This window comes from Eleutherodactylus coqui, chromosome 1, assembly GCF_035609145.1.
Source record: "Eleutherodactylus coqui strain aEleCoq1 chromosome 1, aEleCoq1.hap1, whole genome shotgun sequence".
Classification (NCBI taxonomy): domain Eukaryota; kingdom Metazoa; phylum Chordata; class Amphibia; order Anura; family Eleutherodactylidae; genus Eleutherodactylus; species Eleutherodactylus coqui.
The window spans coordinates 248,009,774-248,030,684 of NC_089837.1; the positions used below are offsets into that span (position 1 = coordinate 248,009,774).

Consider the following 20,911-nt stretch of genomic DNA (forward strand, 5'->3'; position numbering starts at 1 on the left):
AAGATGAAGTAAAAAATGAGCAGAAAGGAAGCGCAACTGCTGGATGCCATGTCAAGCTGTAGCATGCCGGCTGATCAACAGATCCTATGAAGCAGCTTAATGACAAAACGCAAAACAAAAATTTCCCATCTAGAAGGTCTGGGAACAAAATGAAAAACATCAAATCTTGTAGAGCAAAAAATTCTCTTTCAAATAGAGCAAAAAGAAAAAAATTTAAAAATGGAGTACATTCCGATTTTTGCCTCTGAAAAAAGGTAAAAATTTGCATAAAACTGTTTTTTGCCATTTTTGACTCATTGTATCTTAAAGGGGTTGTCCCGAGGCAGCAAGTGGGTCTGTACACTTCTGCATGGCCATAATAATGCACTTTGTAATGTACATTGTGCATTAATTATGAGCCATGCAGAAGTTATAAAAAGTTTTATACTTACCTGTTCCGTTGCTGGCGTCCTCGTCTCCATGGTGCCGACTAATTTTCGCCCTCCGATGGCCAAATTAGCCGCGCTTGCGCAGTCCGGGTCTTCTGCAGTCTTCTATGGGGCTCCGTGTAGCTCCGTGTAGCTCCGCCCCGTCACGTGCCGATTCCAGCCAATCAGGAGGCTGGAATCGGCAGTGGACCGCACAGAAGAGCTGCGGTCCACGGAGGAAGAGGCCATCTTCAGCGGTGAGTAGAGAAGTCACCGGAGCGCGGGGATTCAGGTAAGCGCTCCGGTGAGCTTTCTTTACCTCCCTGCATCGGGGTTGTCTCGCGCCGAACGGGAGGGGGGTTGAAAAAAAAAAAACCCCGTTTCGGCGCGGGACATCTCCTTTAAGAGCTATGCATCCTTTTGGGTCCATAATGTGAATAATGAGAAACATTTCTATGGAGTACACATTGATAAATTCATAGCTGAGTTGGATTGCATTGATTATGAGTTATTACTGCTTAAAATATGAATTTTATTTTGCGCGATAGAATTTTTTAGCTACTTTGACATGCAATGGTGGCAGGATGATGATAAGAGTGGCAGTCTGAGGAGCTTAGCTGGATTCAGCACCAAAAGCTCTCCTAGTGTGTGAAGTTAGATTGCTCTAGAGTCATTAGAACTGGCTTGGCAATGGATTGAAATCGCCACTTTTTTCAGGTTGCGCGCTGACAACCCCCTAGATAAAGACCTGTAGCTCGTGAACCAAAGCACTTTGAAACCTAATATTTTGGCTATCTTAATTTAGGGTCAGGTTCTATCTTTGTGCAAAGTTTCATTGAAATCTGAGATGGTCGACTGGGAGCGTAGGTTGAACTGACATGGAATGACCCTATACTGAGAAAATCTACTTCACCTCTATGTGTATACACTGAGGAGAATCTACCTCACCTCTATGTGTATATACTGAGGAGAATCTACCTCACCTCTATGTGTATATACTGAGGAGAATCTACCTCACCTCTATGTGTATATACTGAGTAGAATCTACCTCACCTCTATGTGTATATACTGAGGAGAATCTACCTCACCTCTATGTGTATATACTGAGGAGAATCTACCTCACCTCTATGTGTATACACTGAGGAGAATCTACCTCACCTCTATGTGTATGTACTGAGGAGAATCTACCTCACTTCTATGTGTATATACTGGGGAGAATCTACCTCACCTCTATGTGTATATACTGAGGAGAATCTACCACACCTCTATGTGTATATACTGAGGGGAATCTACCTCACCTCAATGTGTATATACTGAGGAGAATCTACCTCACCTCTATGTGTATATACTGAGAATAATCTGCTTCACATCTATGTGTATACACTGAGGACAATCTAACGCTCCTCTGTGTATATACTGAGAATAATCTACCTCACGTCTGTGTTCATTTACTGAGCAGAAGAAGGCGGCCATGGAGCATGCCTTTAGGGCTAAGAAGGTGCTGCAACCTCCAGTCTGGGGTTAAATTTGAATAAAAATAGGCATTACCTTTAAGGGTAAAAAGTGAGGAGAGGTGGGAAGGGTAGCACATTCTGCAGAGGAACATCAGTACACGCAGTCTGAGGAGAATCTAACACTTTTGTATGTGTATACATATATTATTCCTTGGTACCTCTGAGGTAACCACAACATCAAAACATTTTTAGTGCGGACAACACATAAACATCTGTATCAAAGTAACTCGTGCAAAGCCAGGTATATCAGCTAGTAATCAAATATAACACACCTGTTGCAGTTATACTGTGGAGAGGCCATTCAGGTCTGGCATCCCAAATACATAACTGCACAGATATTTTAAATGGCCTAGAGTATCAGTGTCTTATGCAGATACAGACTCTTTGAAATCCTACTTACTAAGCAACACCATCAATAAAAGCTGCAAAACTCCAGTTAGAGTACATACAACACAAATAAAGCACAACACAGCTGTAATAACTAGGGCATGATGAGGCCATATAGATCTGGCATTCAAAGTACATAGCACTTCATACACCCACCATTTGATCAGGATGCATTTGTTTTGTGCCGACATGAACTCATTAACAAAAATAAGTGCATGAAATTAACACAGAATGTGAACATTGTTCCTAGGTAGCATAAGGTTACAAGGAGAAGCAAAGCAACCACCATGATACATGCTGTAGGTTCATTGGATCATCCAGAAGGTGCATGTAACAAATTGGTACTGGGATGGACTTACCTCTCGGGGAAATGGGGGAAATAACCGTAATTCCACACTGCTTTATAGTGGCACTTGACCTTAGCTGATCATAAAGAAAAGTCAATAATGTAAGATCCTACCCACCAAAAAATGTTACTATAAGCACAAGGAGATAATATATAAATGACATTTTTAGTATGTCAGTTGATCTACCTGTCAATGAAATGCAATTTACCGTCAATAGGATTGATAGATTTGTTTGTCCATAATTGCCCCAGATAAATGAACCATACATTTTGACCCCCCTGCCCCCGCTAGTCATAAGATGTAAAAATGACTCACGGTGACCAAAAAGAATATGATGCAATACATGTGAATCAGCAAGTAAGATGTGCCAGTTTCGATCCAAGATTCGGGAAAAAGGTCTTGCCACTGATTTGTATGAGGTGACTAAGGCCTTATTAAAAGCTTTAGCAATTATCTTTTGCGGGTATTATGTCTCTACGTACTATTAAGACATCATTTATATGTTTCAAACATATAACAATTTATCCTCAGTTTTGTAAAACTACTAGAGTTATCTGCCATAGTAAAAAAAAAAGTATAATATTAGATGCACCATATTACCAATAGCTAACCAAACAACTTAACTGCTGGGCTTTCCAGAGGCACATTGACAGCGGTTTATTGCCAGTTCCATCTACAAATGCATGTATGTGCCTGTGAATTACCAACTCAATATACCTATACATGACACATTGGGGGTTTTGTTCAGTGTGATAATAAAGGGCTGCAAGTCACCTTATATCAATAACTTCCACCTGAAAATGTATATTCAAAATAGGAAAAAACTCACTTCATGCGCTCCGTCAAACTGTGTCAGAATAAAGAGATCTTACTTGTTTAGGGGTGCCTGGACTCTTGGCACCCCCAATATCCAAGGAAGCAGAAGAACTCCAGTGGAGCAGGCGTATTCCTCATAGGTCAGTTTATTATATAAAAGAACAGGTGGATTGGCACTGCAACGCGTTTCAGCGTCTGTCAAGCCTTTTTCAAGCATCCTATTTTGAATATACATTCCTTTCCTCCTCAACACGGTTGTTTTGGAGTCGCTCACTGCTGCTCTCCCCTAGGGGATGTTTTAGGACCGTCAACGTGTACTACCCTAAATTTGGTTTGAAAAGCCTCTGTGGACCAACGAACTGACCGGTCTCTTAACCATAGGACCGGTTCAGTTGCGGTGAGTTTTTATCCATACTAATTCTGTTTTCTATTTTTCCACATACCATTGGAGCGCCACTTCTGATTCAATTATTCTGTTTCCACCTGAAAATGTTTTGTTACCATTTTTATATAAGTGATAACAGGAATTGCCCTCATGTTGGGGTATCAGCTTTCAAATAGCTTCTAGGTAAATTGTCACTTTGTTGCTGCCTGGACACTGACAGAATAGCAGTTGCTAATCAGTTTTGAGAAGCTAATCTAAAGGTGACATCTTATATGGCAGCATTTCCTGCTGTCCCCTTCGAAAAATAGATGCCATAATAAAACAAAAAATGGCGTCATCTCTGTAAGTAACATAATTACTGAATTTAGTAGCTACTCTAAGGCCTCCCTCACACAGGCGTTTGCAGAAGCGCAGTGTTTTTTAACGCTGTGTTTACTGTAGATTCAGCCCGGTTTCAGCAGCGCTGGCATTCTTTATGCCAATGTTTTGGCAGTGTTTTCAGCACAGCTGAAAATGCAGCCAAGGATGCTGGAAAAAAAAAATCAATACTCGCCCAGCAGCTGCCGTCAGGGTCCTGGACGCTGATCTCTGTCGCTGCTTCGGGCTTCCCCTGCACAGACAGATGATCTATTGCTATAAGTGAGGTTTGAGAACCCCACCTCCAGCAATAGATTGCTGTGATTGGTGGCTCCGATTGGCTGAGACAGTCAATAAATGGGTGTGATTGGTTCTCGGCGCTGGCTCGATGCCCAATCACAGCAATCTATTGCTGGAGGTCGGGTTCTCAAACCTTGCTTACAGCAATAGATCTGTCAGTGCTGGGGAAGCCTGGAGCAGCGGCAGAGATCAGCGGACAGGACCCTGAGGGCAGCTGCTAGGTGAGTATTGCTTTTCTTTTTTCCATCTAGTATAGCTAGGACTGATTTTCAGGGTAGGGCTTATATAGCATGCCCTCCCCCCGAAAATCGGTGTGCGGTTAATGCTGCCAAAAACGCTGCACTGAGTTTTGCCACGTTTTCAGCAGTGCTGAAAACACTACCCATTCATTTCAATGTGCAACACAGGGCATTAATTTCAATGGAAACGCTGTGTTTTGACGCTTGTGTGAGCAGCCCCATTGAAATGAATGGGAGCGTTGTACAGCGTTTAGCTGTGTGAGGGAGGCCTAACGTAGGATTTGCTAACCTTTTCAGTGGATATTATCATTTTTTTAAAGGCTTTTTTTTTCATTTGCAATAAACAAAGTAATCAACAAACCTGAAGCTGTTCAGTACAAGAAAAATCACAAAAGAGAAGTACATAAGACAATTCAGAGCTCAAGATATCTTTGGCAGTTGGTCTCAATAGAACTGGACAAACACTGGATAATTGCTCAAAGCCAATATTGTAAATAACATCTCATTACCCAAAAACAACTACTTTAGCAAAAAGAATGGGGGATACAATATTGGCACCCAATCCTGTCCCACGTTAACAATACACAGCATGTCAGGGTGCACAGATTTAAGATTTAGCTTCAGGCATCCACTCCCTTCTCTCAGCTGTGAGTATTTGCTTTCTATAGATCTGAGTGAATTCCCATGAGAACACTTGTGGGAAGTGCTTTGTGAGGTATTTAGGGGGCATTACCCTGTTGGCGAATATATGATTAGGGCAGTTTGGTTGTTCTTGGGTCTTCTGCTAACATTTGAACAGTGTATCTCGTAAATCAAAGGTCCATTTACACTGGATGACTGTCAAGTGCATAAGCACCGAACAGCCCTACCCCAGACTGCTGCCAAACAAGCCATTCAAGCAAATGGAGGCAGACCGCCCCGGGACCGTACTAGGCCGCTTGCTTCCATTCACAGTAAACAGGAGTCGCTCAAACATTCAGCCGCTCCTGTTTACAAGGGCCGATAGTCACTTTAGCTTTGCTAAAACCGAGCAGCTCCCACATGAGCCATTTCTCACTTAGTGCCCCGTCGGCCTCTGCGTGTACACTGAACGATTAGCATCTGAATTCGCTGTTTTCAGCCAGAATTCAGGTAATAATCTCCTCATGCAAAGTGCACTTTACTGTCTAATGTTCTTCTTACGGCCACATCTAGAAATATTATCTGACTGTTCTGTGGGCTTTAAATGGTTCATATATTGACAACCTTGGTCTTTTGACTGTACCATATTACCTTCTTTGTAACCTCATCAGACAATTAATGATTTTCCTTCTATTCCCTAGGTTTTCTTTTAACCCTTTTTACTGATCTCACGAACGTGCCGTTAATTAGAATGTACAGTGGCTTAGCTGGCTACCAACAGACAGACTCCTGCTCTAACCGCTAGATGCGGAGAAACCTCATATCCTCACAGTTTAACCTTTTACATGTCACAGTCAATAGCAAATGACAGGGGGAGGGGGAAATCCTGATGCTACCTGTCGGTACCCCGCAGTGTGACTGCAAGGTACCAATGGGTTCCAATGGCAGCCGGGAGCCTGACAAAAGCCTTTATGCCCTAGCAATTAAACTATTACATCCTTAAGTCCCCTTGAAGTACTTACCGTAAAATAGCATAATAAAGTGTACTAAAGTTTAATTTTAACAAAAAAATAAATTTTTTAAAAAATAAATTTTTTCCCACAAAAACTATTAAGAAAGCAACATATAATAGGTATTACCGTGTTCATAATAACCCAGACAATGAAAATATTTCGTTATTCATCACACAGGGTAAATGCCATAAAAATAATTTTAGAAAGTGATGCCAGAATTGCTATTTTTCTTTTGTTTGCCTCCCAAAAACATTTCGTCTGTGTCATCAACTTCCAACTCCAAACACTGAGAAAGTCTGGTTAATGCATGAGCCTTGACACTATGTAATCCTGACATTAGTCTTTTATACAGTATGTGTACTCCCAGTAAGGACGTGATTAAATGACCTAGCAAAGCGGATTACATTAGTGAAACCATAAGTTGAAGGAAAGGAAGAATCCAGGTATCTCCCTTTTGACCTTAGGAACTGCCATGGTCTTGCCTGACCTGCTGTAAAAGAAGTAATTCAATATACTTTCCTCATCTCTCAGCAGTTATATTCATTTATAGAAACTCCAGGGAATTTAATTTTTGTGCCCTGGTATTGAAGTAAAATGTCTCTTATGTGTTTTATTATATTTGTGCACGTTTTTCCACCAGTCCTAAAAAATAAACGTTATTGGCACATTCTGGCAGTACTCTACATATACTTAACGGCCATTTGAGAAGATGTAGAATTACATTTTTCCCTAATATGCTACAGATTTCTGTCTGCAGCCTGGAAGGTGCATGCACATGCCTGCACTCTTAAAGGGCTTGCACACAATTTGCAAATGTTTCCCCGCATGTCATGTGGTAAATCAGGCTATGTCTCCCTTATAGTGGGTGCCTAAGCTTTTTGTCTTTTGGTCCTGCTTAAGGTGGTATCCATTGTGTTCTGATTCTCCAGTTCCTGACTTTGTTGCATTCTCTGCTCTTGTTATACTGACCACACTCCTTTCTGCTGCCTGCCCCAATCTCTGGCCTGTTGTACCATGTTGAACTTATTCTATGTGCCCTGACCTCCAACTTATTCCTTGTACTGCTTGCCCCAACCCAGATTGTCTGGCTTCGCCTTTGTTCACATCCTCAGTTACCAGGCCTTGGTCTATGGTTGTGTCAGCTACCATATCATTAAGATCATTTACGTAGTAAAGATCTTTCATTCTTTGATATTTGATGGAACCCTGCAAATCATTCCACATCTCCCTTGTAACTTATCAACTGGTTTTTGGAATACCGTCCAAAAAGCAATGAAATCAACCTCAATGGAGGTCTGCTTGGTGCTTTCCATCCTACCAAACTATAACATAGGTTATCCAGTAGGAAAGAGTGCAAGTTGCATTCATTTGTAAGAGTTACTATTCACTACAATAGCTATCATTTTTCATTGGACCTAACTTATCGAGTAAGCTACTATATAAAAATGTTGAAACAGATTGGTACAGTGCATCTGCTAGTGTACCTGCAAGAAAATCTGCAGTGTGGCGCTAGTCATTTCCCCTCAATTCCCCCTCTATTATTCAGACAAGCTATTCGAAACAGGGCCATGTGACTCAGCATATGTGTTTCCCATTCATGTCAATGGATGCTGTGTAATACGACATATTCTTTGCAACAAAATGTGTTGATGGACACAAATTGAACCACTGAATTTAACTTTTTCATGTCCACCATCTGTATATATAGGTCATAATTGTCAATGCAGCTAGGATGCATATAAGTCCTCCACTTTAGTGGTAAATCTCACTTTATAGCGCTTTACTAGTAAAGCGATTAGCCTGGCCCTTTGATAGATCAGCCGCAATGATGTGACAGTAAGTGGTAACAATCAATGACTCTGAGATTTTTTTTTTCAAATTTATTACACTGAATTAGACATTGAAAAAAAATGTAGAAAATTTGAATTCTATACTATTTTTGCCCATTTTTCTTTGTATAAAATTAAAATCAAGAGATACTGGCCCTGTCCTTCGCCATTAGAAAGCCCAATCCATGCCACAATCCTATAAAAAAACGAGGCATCCAATAAAAAACATTAACTCATAATGTATTGTTTTGATAATATGAAATCTTGATGCGGACATTTAAGCATCAAAGGCGGGGGGGGGGGGGGTCAATGAATAAATTGATCTGTTAGCCCCTTCAATATATTGTGTGACTTTACTGTGTAGTTAAGATTTGTTGTGGGTAAGCTTTCTTACTCTTCAAAGGTATTAGTGACAAGATGTCCAGAAAATGTCTGCTTTCTTAATCACAGCTTCAAATATCCTCTGAAAATCACTCTTCTTTGTACTTGTTATAAGCTTACCAAAAAAGCTGTGCACTTTATATTTTGTGCCTTTACAAATAAAAATCTCCTTGTTCATACAAGTACTAGATTTCATATTAACTTTGTAGTTTTACAATAGATACATACGTCTAGTAACTGAAACCATGTTTCACTTAGAATTTCAAGAATTTCACTTTACATCCTGCTGTCTACTGGGTATTTGGCATATACAGTGGATATAAAAAGTCTACACCCCCTGTTAATATGCCATGTTTTTGTCATGATAAAAAATCTGACAAAGATGAAGCATTTCAGATTTATTTCCACCTTCAGGGCTAATGCCCACGGATGGATTATTGCTGCGGAATTGACAGCCAGACACCCGCCGCGAATTCCGCAGCAATACTGTCCATAGACATGATGTGGTAATTGATTCTCCCTCTGCCCACGAGCAGAAATCAACTGTGATTTTCCGCTCTTGGGGGCAATCGCATCACCGCACAGCACTGGCATGTCATGCGCGCCAGTAGAGACTCTCTGCCGATCAGGAGAGGTGAGTATAGGGTCTCTGGGGGGCACTGGGTCTGATTCCCTGCGATATTTTGCAGGTGAAATCCAACCCAGCCATGAGTATGAGCCCTAAATGTGACCTGTTATCTGTACAATTCCATTGAAAAACAAGCTGAAGTCATTTAGGGTGGAAAAATAAAAATAACAAAACTAAAATAATGTGGCTGCATAAGTGGGGATGTGGTTGTGTTTAGAATTAGCCAATTATATTTAAACTCATGTTACATAGTAGTCCGTACACGGCTTCTAATATTTACAGTGATTCTGATTTACCCCATATAAAGTTCAACTGTTCTAGTAGGATTTTCCTGACAGCAGAAGAGTACCAAAAAAGGTTCAAGGCATTACATATACCATGGAACACAGTGAAGACAGTTCTCACGAAGTGGATGAAATTTGGGGCAACAGTGACATTACCAAGAACTGGACGTCCCTTGAAAATTGATGAAAAAAACACCAGCACAGTTCGTCATTCAGAATTTGCTTTGCTAGTTAAGCAGCAGCACAAATCTTTTTAAGAAATTACATTTATGAATCTGGCAGACCTTGGGTTCAAAGTTCATACATTTGTACTTTTGAGCCAAAAACCTAGCTTCTTTTTCTTCCAAATTTACCATGGCTTTTGTTCTTATTTGTTTCCATACACCCCCTCAATACAGCTTCATCAGTTCTGTTCACTTACCAGAACCATACGATGTGCCTTCCTGAAATTTAATTTCCACCCCTCCCATGCTGCAAACTTTGTTATGCCATATAATATCAATGACTCAAAACTGTAACATTTACACAGTGTACTTTGTGCTTGCTTGTTCACTTCACCCAGTTATGTGAATACAAAAGCACTACTTTAAGATTGTTTTATCTGTCAAAGGGGTTTTCCGACCTTTAAAAGTAGATATCGACAGTCAGGATATTAATGAATATTTATATTAATTTATGTATTAGAAATATACTAACATTCCAAGTTTTTCATGTTCCCAAACTGCTGGTCTCTGGGGTCTCCACTATTTTATGTAATCCAGATGTCATCCAGCTCTTTATTGCTTATAATTACTTCATCGCTATGGTCAAAGGGGTCAACAGTTGGCTGCAGTGCTAAAGTAATATATTGCAGGACAGTACTTCATTGGATAGCAACATCAAGAAAAAGAGGCAAATTCCGCAGCATTTCCACATAAAAAATGCTGATTTTAGCAGCTACAGTGCTCCCCCAAAACCTCGTAATTAGGGATGAGCGAGTATATTCGCTAAGGCACTGCTCACTCGAGTAATGTGCCTTAGCTGAGTATCTCCCCACTCGTCCCTAAAGATTCGGGGGGCGGGGAGCTGCGGGGAGGAATGGAGGGGAGATCTCTCTCCCGCCCGCTCTCCCCTGCTCCCCGCTGCAACTCACTCATTCCTACTCGTAATACATTGCGCCTCTTTACCCAGCAGCCACTACTGAGCACTAAGCTGCTGGTCAGGTGATGCCACTTCCGAATTACCTGACCAATAGCTCGGAGCTCATTAGAGGTGACGTGGCGCAATGTATTGCAAGATGAGGGTGAGCGCTGTAGCTGCCAAAATGAGCTGCAAATACGCATCTGATTCGTGGTCAAAATCCTCACTGGCGGTGCAGATATTGACACTTTTTTAAGGCAGTAATGCTATGGAATTTTTCGCTGCAGAGATTTGCAGAATTTCCGCTACATATGAACCTACCCTTAAGCTTTCCATAAACCTCTATTGAGAAAGTACATGCAAAAACCAGGATAAGGCGCAAGTTCCTTTGGAAAGGACAAAAGACAGAGTTGAGGCTGGAACCTGACTCTCTTATAGTAACCAGACAATATAATGCATTTCAGGATTGTGCGCCCCTTCATTAGGTAGCACAAGACTGTGAACTGTTACAAAGAGAAGTCAGATTCAAGCCTTAACTGTATTGTGTCCTTTCCCATGGAACTTGTGCGCCTCATCCTATCCTGGTTTTTACATGCACTTTCTCTATGGTCTTGTGCGCACTCTTTCCACTAAGCCTGGTGTAGTGATTTTCTTAGCTGGCAACATTTTTCCACCATTACTGGCCAAATTCTAATATTTGCCTTCATGAAAACTATTGCCATTATTCTCACTGTAATACCATTGTACTTATCCCCTTGGGGTGTTCCACCTTTTTTGGTACTTCTCATATAGAGATCTATTGCCTGGGGAAGACATTGATTCGACAGTCTGGTTTTTTTTCTATTTCAAAAGTTTTATTGATTTTTAAAATGGAAATTACAAATGCAAGATACCGTCTCGGCATTAAGATCATATTAAGTGAGTGTGAATACAGAGACTGTATGAACAAGCAATGGAATATGAATAAAGGCTCCTTGGAGATTGCATTTTGTAAAATTTAGAGCTCAACCCTTTTTAAAAAAGGATAATAGATCCGCATGAATGATTGATGGAGTCATTAATAATATTATTAATCAGAATGGTAGGGGACCCCTTCAGGAACAGTGATACAACCACTAAACTGCAAAAAACAGATGAGAGTAGAATGAGATGAAGGGGGAGAGGACATGGGGAAAAGGTAGGAAGGAAAGTGGGAGGAGGCAGACAAAGACCAAGAAGCCTAGGAAAAGAGTGATTAGCATGAGAGGGCCTGGGAACAGGTGGGGATTGGCATAGGCAATCCGGGGTTGTCAGAGTTTCAGGAACTGGGCATTTTTATTTAGTAGTATACTAGATAACTTCTCATTTAAAAAAAAACAAAAAAAAAACTGTTGATTCTGGACTTAATCTCCTGTATAAGACTGCTCTTTTTTCCCATGAGTGGGCTACAGTTTGCTTAACCGCAAAAGGAGGATGGTAAAAAGGAAAAATTTTGTGCGTGATAAGGCACGTGTGTCATGATGTAGTAAAGCCACCCATGCATCGAGACAGAGGTTCACATTAAACATTCTGAAGGATAGGCCTTAAATTCTAGACCAAAAACAAACCACTCAGAGCCATGTCTACCATATGTGGAGCACAGTGCCCAGTCAGGGTTACCCCTAAAACTTAAGGGGAAGTAATTTGGAACATATGCACTGTATGTGCTGGCAGTAGATACTACCTAATGAGCACCTTATGAGCAGATACTAGGGAAGTGGTATTTATTGAGCATTTTCAAACAGTTAAGCCATATTTTGTGCCAGGTAGCAGGGTCCTTAGCCTGGGTCAAGTCTTGTTACCACGCCCACACATGAGAATGTCTGGAGGGGCACAAGGACTTCCTCAGCATTGAATAGAGTATCGAGATTATACCCGGGAAATGGGGAGAGTAGACACAAATATGCTCAAATGCATATGTAAACTTATGGAACTATACCAAACCCCTCACAAAGGTGGACATCCAATGCTTAAGATGAAGGTAGCAAAAGATCTCTGCATTATGAATATCATGGGAGGATTTCAAGCACTGAAATGACACTCTCTTTTTTTGTCAATAAGCTGTATGATTTGGGGGTTAGGCGGCATGCGTCAGTGACTCAAAACTTCAAATGTGCATACATGGCGCCAGATTAGACATGCAAGTTTGTAGGCTAACGAGCATTCTTCTGTTTTATGCAAACATATGTCTTGAGTGTATTGGACCTGGTTGTAAGTACTATGGTGGTAGTCTAAGAATGAAAATTCTGATTGCGAGTTCGACTTTCATTACTTTATTAATGAAAAGTTTTACAACTTTTTAATGTTTACGTTTCTGTTTCAGTTGCTCACAATGATCAAGATATGTTTGAGATAAATAGTCTTTGTGAGCTAACTAACTTTTCATTAAGGGCTCATGCCCACGGACGCAGCTGGACACGCCTGCGGTTTTACGCCGCGGGAAGAAACAAAAAAGTCGCTGCTGGAATAAACAAAAAAGTCTCTGCTGGCGATCGCAGAAAAACACGCTTTTTACTGCGTTTTTTCTGCGGTCTCCATTAATACTATATTAATGGAGACTTCCCACCATGGATAAACGCAGTAAAATTGAACATGCTGCGATTTTTCTTACCACGGCAGAATCTTGCATGTGAGGACTGAGCTTTTAGGTGCAATAGCTCAGTAGAACCTAATATCTGTGTTATTCCACCGCAGGGAACGTAGCCTAAATCCGTCCGTGGGCATTAGCCCTTATAAAGTGATTAAATGGTTATCAACTTATCAAACAACTAGTGTTTATACGATAGCCAGTGTGATAACAAGAAAGTGCAATTTAATTTAATAACCAAAAATGAAGTTTTTGTGCTGAAATGTTAATCTAAAGGGAGTGTCCCTTTTACCTAACTTGCTGGTCACTGCCTGTTGTCAAGGGATGTTTTCTGTGTTAGGCTGGCTGTCCACGAGCGAGGTGTAATTGTGAGATCTGTGGCGATAAATCGCACACGGAGCTTGCATGACACGCTTTCCATAGGATAACTATGGAAAGCGCAGCCTACTGCACATGAGCGGAAAATCATAGCACGTGTGATTAAAATCACGGTATGCCGCAATTCTCTGCGACATTATCATTAATATAGGCTCATCGCGAAGACCTTTTAGTGCTCCCCCCTCCTTCTTGTGGGGGATTATCATTAGCGATATTCCGTCATGGCTGTCGACAGGTGGCTTTACTGGAGACTGCACGATAGTAGAACAGAACACAAAAAGGGATCTACACATAGAGCTTAGAATATTTAAAATAAATGAACTTTAATACAAAACAGGACAATAATTAAAAGGAGAAAAAGAGTATCTGGATATACAGGAGCAGGACGTGTTCTCATAGCTATATAGTAGAGCATTTTTGCATTTGTGCTTATCTTTTGGTTAATGACAGCAGAACAGGTAGTGTAGTCATTCTGTTTATTGAAGTCTATGATAATAGAAGAGATGTGGAGGCATAGGAAGGGAGAAAGTCACACACAAAAGTGGTATTGGAGCTAATGATGAGTTATTTGCTGCTATTTATTCATATCTCCACTGCTCGGTACTGTTAGACACATGTTATGTCTGTGTGTCTGTTACAGGCAGAGAGCAAAATCTTTATGTATAGAAGACAGTGTAATAGCTATGCTTCCTCCCAACAGTTCTGGAAGAACTGAGAATCAGAGATACAGCCTGCGGGGGGGGGGGGGGGGGGAATGCAGGATAGAAATCATGTAATGGCCAGAAATAGTGTTATTCTTCATGCACACACGTGGTTTATTCTTAAAACTTGTATACTTTAAGCTTTTTTTTTTTTATTGAAAACTTAATTATAAACTTTAAAAATATAAAATATCATGTTACACCCTCTGGTCCTTCACTGTTATCAAAGATGCCTATATGTATTAATTGAAATCATTAGAATTAGCCGGTCTCCGTGGTACCAGCCAACAATCTAATGTGTAAGGAGGGTTTCTGACTCTTCCAGTATGGCAGATGATGTAGAGGGGCAGAAAAAACAGGCATTTCGGATTTCAGAAGTGTGTGGTAAGAGCTTATTCCCCTCTTCCCATTCAGAACCCATGCTTACTCGTGTGAAGACATCCAGTGGCACATGTGCATATGTATGGAAGAATGGGTAGGAGTAGCGTTTGGCAGACAGCTGTCCAAAGTGTTCAGTCAACTATAAACTCAAAATGGAATAAATGTAATGGTAAAAATGTTCTATCTTAATACTGTATGTTTTGGTTTTCTTTTAATAAGTTTCTAAAATATACATTGGATTCAGTTCAATTAATAATGTTACAGTTGAAGCTACTACTGAAAATCTCTGTGTATCAAGTAAATATCCAATAAAGAGTTACAATACTGGTTAGTTTTTGGTGCTGAAATCGTTTTCTTTGAGTTAGGATTATGTTTAGTGCTGTTTCTCCAGTGCTGTTGGTTAAAAAACCACAACTGATTCTAAAGAGAATGCCTTTTAAGTCACTGAGGTGGATTCCTATCTCTGGTTCCAAATCTGTCTGCCCTATGGAGAGTGCATTATGCATTTTTGGGGAGCTGCGTGCTAGTATCTGTCCATTAAGGTTTTTGTATGAATGTTTAATTGCACCAGAGTTACAGGAGAAATAGCTTTTTCCCATAATGACTATGATTTATGAAGTTAGTGTATACTGTGTTTGAGATGTCTCCTTCGAAGAAGCATTCCTTGCAGTTTGGGCAGACAGAGTGACTCAGCTCCAGTTTTCAGCCCTTTTAACCAAACAGCTTAGAATGTCTCCTTCCCCTAAAGTTGGATTCATGGAGACCGTCGGATGAATAATTGAAAACAAGTTTATAGGGTCATTGTCATCATTGACTCACAGACAGTGTTTATTTATTGATTGTTCCTAAAATTACCCAAATAATAAGAAAATTACATAAAAATCATTGTATTGATGATAGTTTGTGAGCCAATAGATATCTTATAGTTTGGTTTCCATTCTGCCTATAATGTTCATTATGAATCTTATATTAAATTTGTTTCCGCTCTATTGTAACTGGCATTTTGTGTTTCACATTACAAAATCAGTCTATTGTTAAGTCATGCTCTTAGTTGTGAGTAAAAGAAATGAAAAAGGAGGGTGGAGCAAGACCCAGTGAGGGTAGTGGAATATTTATGGAGTACAAAGAGTTTTCAATGATTGAGTATTTTGAATGGTGGAGGTGCTGCCAACCAGATGACGCTCCACCAGTGTGGGCGTAAGTGTAGCGAAAAGAATGTGAAAAGAACTGGTATGGAGGCGCAACACTCTAAGCTACTAGAAGATGTAGATCATAGTCCAATGTGTGATGGTGAAAGCACTTCTTTTTTATTATTTTTTCAGAAATTAAAAACCAGCAATGGAATACGCGTTTCGGGGAAGAACCCCTTCGTCAGTTCGGCTGGATAGGACAACAGGATGCCTAGGGGTGACACGATTCCAAAGATGTATAGAATGTGTCGGAGGTCCTGTGTGCAGGAGGACAGGGGAGAAAAAAAGGTTAAAGCATTTTTTTTCTCCCCTGTCCTCCTGCACACAGGACCTCCGACACATTCTATACATCTTTGGAATCGTGTCACCCCTAGGCATCCTGTTGTCCTATCCAGCCGAACTGACGAAGGGGTTCTTCCCCGAAACGCGTATTCCATTGCTGGTTTTTAATTTCTGAAAAAATAATAAAAAAGAAGTGCTTTCACCATCACACATTGGACTATGATCTACATCTTCTAGTAGCTTAGAGTGTTGCGCCTCCATACCAGTTCTTTTCACATTCTTTTCGATGCTCTTAGTTGTGACTAGCTCTTTCTATGTAACTGTGAAGCTTTAATACTGTATGTCATTAACCTAATTACCACTTCATCTTTTTTATTTAATTATTATGGTTTGTGCTGGCAATAATGCCTGAGTACCTAAATGTTCCTACAGCCAGTGCTAAAATGTCCATGGTGATGGGGACAGTGAATGAAATGTGAACAAATTTTACGTTATTTTATTGAGGGATAGTGGGCCTCATGTATGAAAAGTAGACAAAAGACAAGTTGTAGAGTTGTTGTCCATAACAACTTATTAACCCTTTCTAATCCACTGTCTGACGTCTTCCTACATTCTGATTGAAGCTTGTACAGCTCCAATGTCAGAAGACGTCCGACGCGGTATTCTTACCGTCTATTGCCAGCTACTCCGCTGTCAGAGCCTCTGTGGCGCACACACACTGGCTTTAGCCAGCAGATGGCACTGTTGTATAACAGCAAAAAGAGAACACCTTTTAGGAAACCCTGAATCCAAAATTAGATTTGAAAGGGTTAAATTCCATTTTATGTAGTGATGCAATCTAATTTTGTCCTGTTTCCATAACAGAGGCCCATTGTATGCAGTTTATGTTATGTTTTTGACAATCTATGACTTTAATTGAATATCTTTGTTTCTAGATGGAGAGAAGAAATATCAGGTGATGATCCATGGCATAGAACCTCTGTTGGAGACTCCATTGCAGTGGTTAAGTGAACATTTCAGCTATCCAGACAACTTCCTTCATATAGCTATCATTCCCCAACCCACTGACTGAAGAACATGATATACGTAAGCAGAAAAGACCTTCACACTTGGACAGGATATCCCAAGATCACTTCACTGGCCTGTGGTTGGCAGGGCCGATTTCCAGAGATCAAGAAGATGACTTGTTCTTGCAGCTCCTGAGAGCTTGCCAAGTGTCCCTTTAAGTCTCTTGCTTTGCCACCACTTGAGTTTCATGTTAGAAGGAGAATCTGCTGGAGGCTTCTTGTTGAGTTTTAGCAAAAACAAGCATACTCGGAGAGCCAGGGACAGCATGCACCTCCCCACATCTAGTTTGTGGTAACACTTGCTCAAATATCCCCACTGATTTCCTCTGTGTGGTCAGGGTTTTGCATTATGGTAAAAGGGAAAAAAATGATTGGCATGGTTTTGTAATACAGAAAGCAGTACTGATACAGCTTTATTAGGCATCGAGCCGTTCAGTGCTGGTGGAGTACTTGTTTACAATACACTTCTAGGATTATAGAGCATGAGTGAGAGTTCTACTTGAAATACAAATGTCCTTATCCGTACATAATAACCTAGAATACAAACTTATCAGATGCCAGCAGTGATCTTCATTTAACCCTGTGAAAACTTAATGGACTTCTTTTTATTACAGCAGTTTATGGTAACAATCTATAGTAATGTGAAACATGTAAAAACAATTACAATGAAATTTGCAGTTATCATTTATTAAATGCTATCATTTTTTTTTTGCAATTCTTTACATTTATGAAATGCTGTCCTAGAAGTGAAATGTATCCTTTGAAGTGTAAAAGGACGTATGGCTTATTTATTGCTTCACTTTAGACTCATCTTAAAAACATCTAGATCAGAAAAGCCCCTGTGTGCATTAGTTGTTGCCACCTATTTGGAGACAACTGGCCAAGAAGTGTTGGCCTCCAGGAGACCATAGACGTCTATGGAGAGTAGAGGTCTGCCACATCCTGATATCCCCAATGCCTGTTTCCTCAGTTTGGCAGGTAATATACAGTCACATAAGTGTGTAGAGGACCTTTGAGTCTCACAATCATCGTTGCTTTGAAGTTACAACATTAGAATTAGTCAGCCTTGTGGAATATGAGTTTCTACATGTTTGTTATCAATGAAAATGTCATTTATTTTATGTACAGAATGTCCCAAAGTCATGGTGGGATTTCAAATGATTATGCTGTTGGAATGAAACATGAAAGACAAAGTGTCCAGGTTTTTCATTGTGAGGGTCGTGGGAGTGCTTATCCATGGTGACAAATCACACAAGATGGTGATGGTTTAAAGGAAAGTACCTTCATGTGTATAACGAAGAACCACCACACGAAAATAACTTTAGTTGTTGAGATATAGGAAGTGACAAGTCTGTTAAAAACATTTGAAGAAGTTACATCTGCAGTCTAACGAGATCACTGTGTAAATGTGCTTCCAAAAACAACTGATCATAGAATTTGGAAGAAATGTATACATTTTACTGCTTATTTAGTGGTTACATGCCATCCACCCAGATGATGATTGCAGAGATTTGATATTACTGTAGATATTCTTAAAGGGGTTGTTCGAGCTTGTTTTTTGCTTTCTTTTTTTAAAACCATGTTCCCCATGCCACAAAGTAACCGATAGCCATATACTTGCATCTCCTGGCTCCCCCCTGTGTCCAGCACTGCCACTTGGGGTCTTCCCAGTGACATAATGTTTACGGGATGTCATGGACTGCTGCAGCTAATTACAGTGCTCTGTGCTCAATCGCTATGCTCCATCATGAGGTGCAGCCTGTAACGCCCCATAAACAGGCTGCTGCAGCCTGTAGACAACCGCTGGGCATTGAGCAGCAATGCTGGAGATGGGAGAAGTGAGTATATGACTGTTATTTTGTAGCTTGGGAAACCTGGTTAAAAATATATCTTGGACAACCCCTTTAATGAAATTGACAACTATGAACATTTTTTAGATCGTATGTTGTTCATGATTAAGTCTCTTTTCAAATTTTAGGACTTGTCCATCAGCACAACCTAAGAACATGAGCTAACGAACATCCCCATTTGTTGAATATGAGTGTCATACGCCTAAGAGTAATGTGCGGTTGCTCCAGTTCTGTTTGCAGAAGGCACTGTGACATCATATAATTGCCGTAGCATGTTGCCGCTGTCGGCAGTACCCCAATTTGATGAGAATATGATCTTTTGGTAAGATGGTGCTACTCTGCACAATGCCAGGATTATTGGTAAATTTCTGTGGCACTGAAGTGGTAGGAGCAGATGGAAGCTCCCCAGACCGGACAAGGTGCTCCTTCTCAAAACATTCCACACGTGAAGCAGCCAATCATGGAAGTTGTTGAATTAGTTACTCCTAATGTTCTTGTTTGAGTCTGGCAGAAAATAGAATACCGCTTGCTGAACCACCAATGGACCTCACATAGATCGTTGACAAACACATGGAGAAATGATTCTGTCATTTAGTTCATGTTTAATAGTATGTACCATGTTCTTTATATTACAGTTTAGTCTTTGAGACCCCCACCATGACTTTTTGGATACACACTTGGAGACTCTCGGGTAGGCATGTCATTTAAACTGAATAAAGTCACATTATAGACCTAAATCTAGGCGCATGTGCTTTGATAAATCTTTTATGTAACAGCTGTTTCATGTATGGGTCATGTTTCATCCCAACAACATAATCATTTGAAAGCCCAGCATGACTGTATAATGCCTTGTGTGGAACATGCTGTCATTGCACTACTATTTTTATTATTGTTAAATTAAGATTTAGAAAAACATGTAGACATGGGGTTATCCAGGATTAGAAAAACAATCCATTTTTTCCTCAGAAACAGTGCCACACTTGTTCATAGGCTGTGCCTGGTATTGCAGATCCATCTCTCTTACTTTTATGTGAATATGCTGCAGTACCAGAGATTGCCTGTGGACTAGTGCAGCAGTGTTTCAGGAAGGAAAAAAAACATTTTTTTTTTTTATAAATTCCTAGACAAACCACCTGCAGTCCACCATTTCATTACCATTTCTATCATATTTAAATGGATCAAATCAAACTTGTAAGCTGTGATGTAGTTGCTCATAAAAAACAATGAACTGACATCATTTATCACTATACTGAAAACACAGTGATCATGTGACTATAACTACATTTGTTTGTGCACTTTTTCCACATCTACGTGCCTCTGCACTTTTTGTAGTGCATTTTTTAATATTGGATAACAGATTAGAGAAATGGAAAATGTTTCACTATCTGGTTTTAATTAGTTTACATTCCCTTTAAAGTCTCCTTATATCACATACCACTGGTAGTACAATGGTTTCCAGCTGTCTAGGTGTTATGTTATGTGTTGGATCCATTATGCCTATTTTTGCTCTGTAGAGTTTTATATATATATATATATATATATATATATATATATATGCATCTGTAAACAGTCCAGAGTATGCTTACATGCATCTAACTTACAATTCCACATCTCTTTGAGATTCTATCGCCTATAATTTTCTTTATGTCATGCCTACCAACAAGAATATAAATTTGCACTTCTAAATCCTATTATAGTTTACAGTAGTATTAAATTTGATTCTGTTATGTTTTTTTTTAACACAAGCAGTTACTTCCTGTCACCTATATCACATCTAATGGGGCTAATCTGGTAGTCTTCTGATCCCATTAAGGTGCCTTTACACAGGAC

The 20,911-nt window shown here is 40.0% G+C and overlaps 1 protein-coding gene across 2 annotated transcripts in view; it reads left to right on the forward strand.

Annotated features, from left to right (window-relative positions):
• ATG5 (autophagy related 5) overlaps nucleotides 1–17,941 on the forward strand; it is a 143,016-nt gene extending 125,075 nt beyond the window's left edge. For both annotated transcript variants that reach the window (XM_066607920.1, XM_066607910.1), the window contains exon 8: nucleotides 17,100–17,941. In XM_066607920.1, the coding sequence (XP_066464017.1) occupies nucleotides 17,100–17,236 (137 nt within the window). In that variant the 3' untranslated portion in view covers nucleotides 17,237–17,941. The remainder of the gene's footprint in view (nucleotides 1–17,099) is intronic.
• Nucleotides 17,942–20,911: the final 2,970 nt, after the last annotated feature.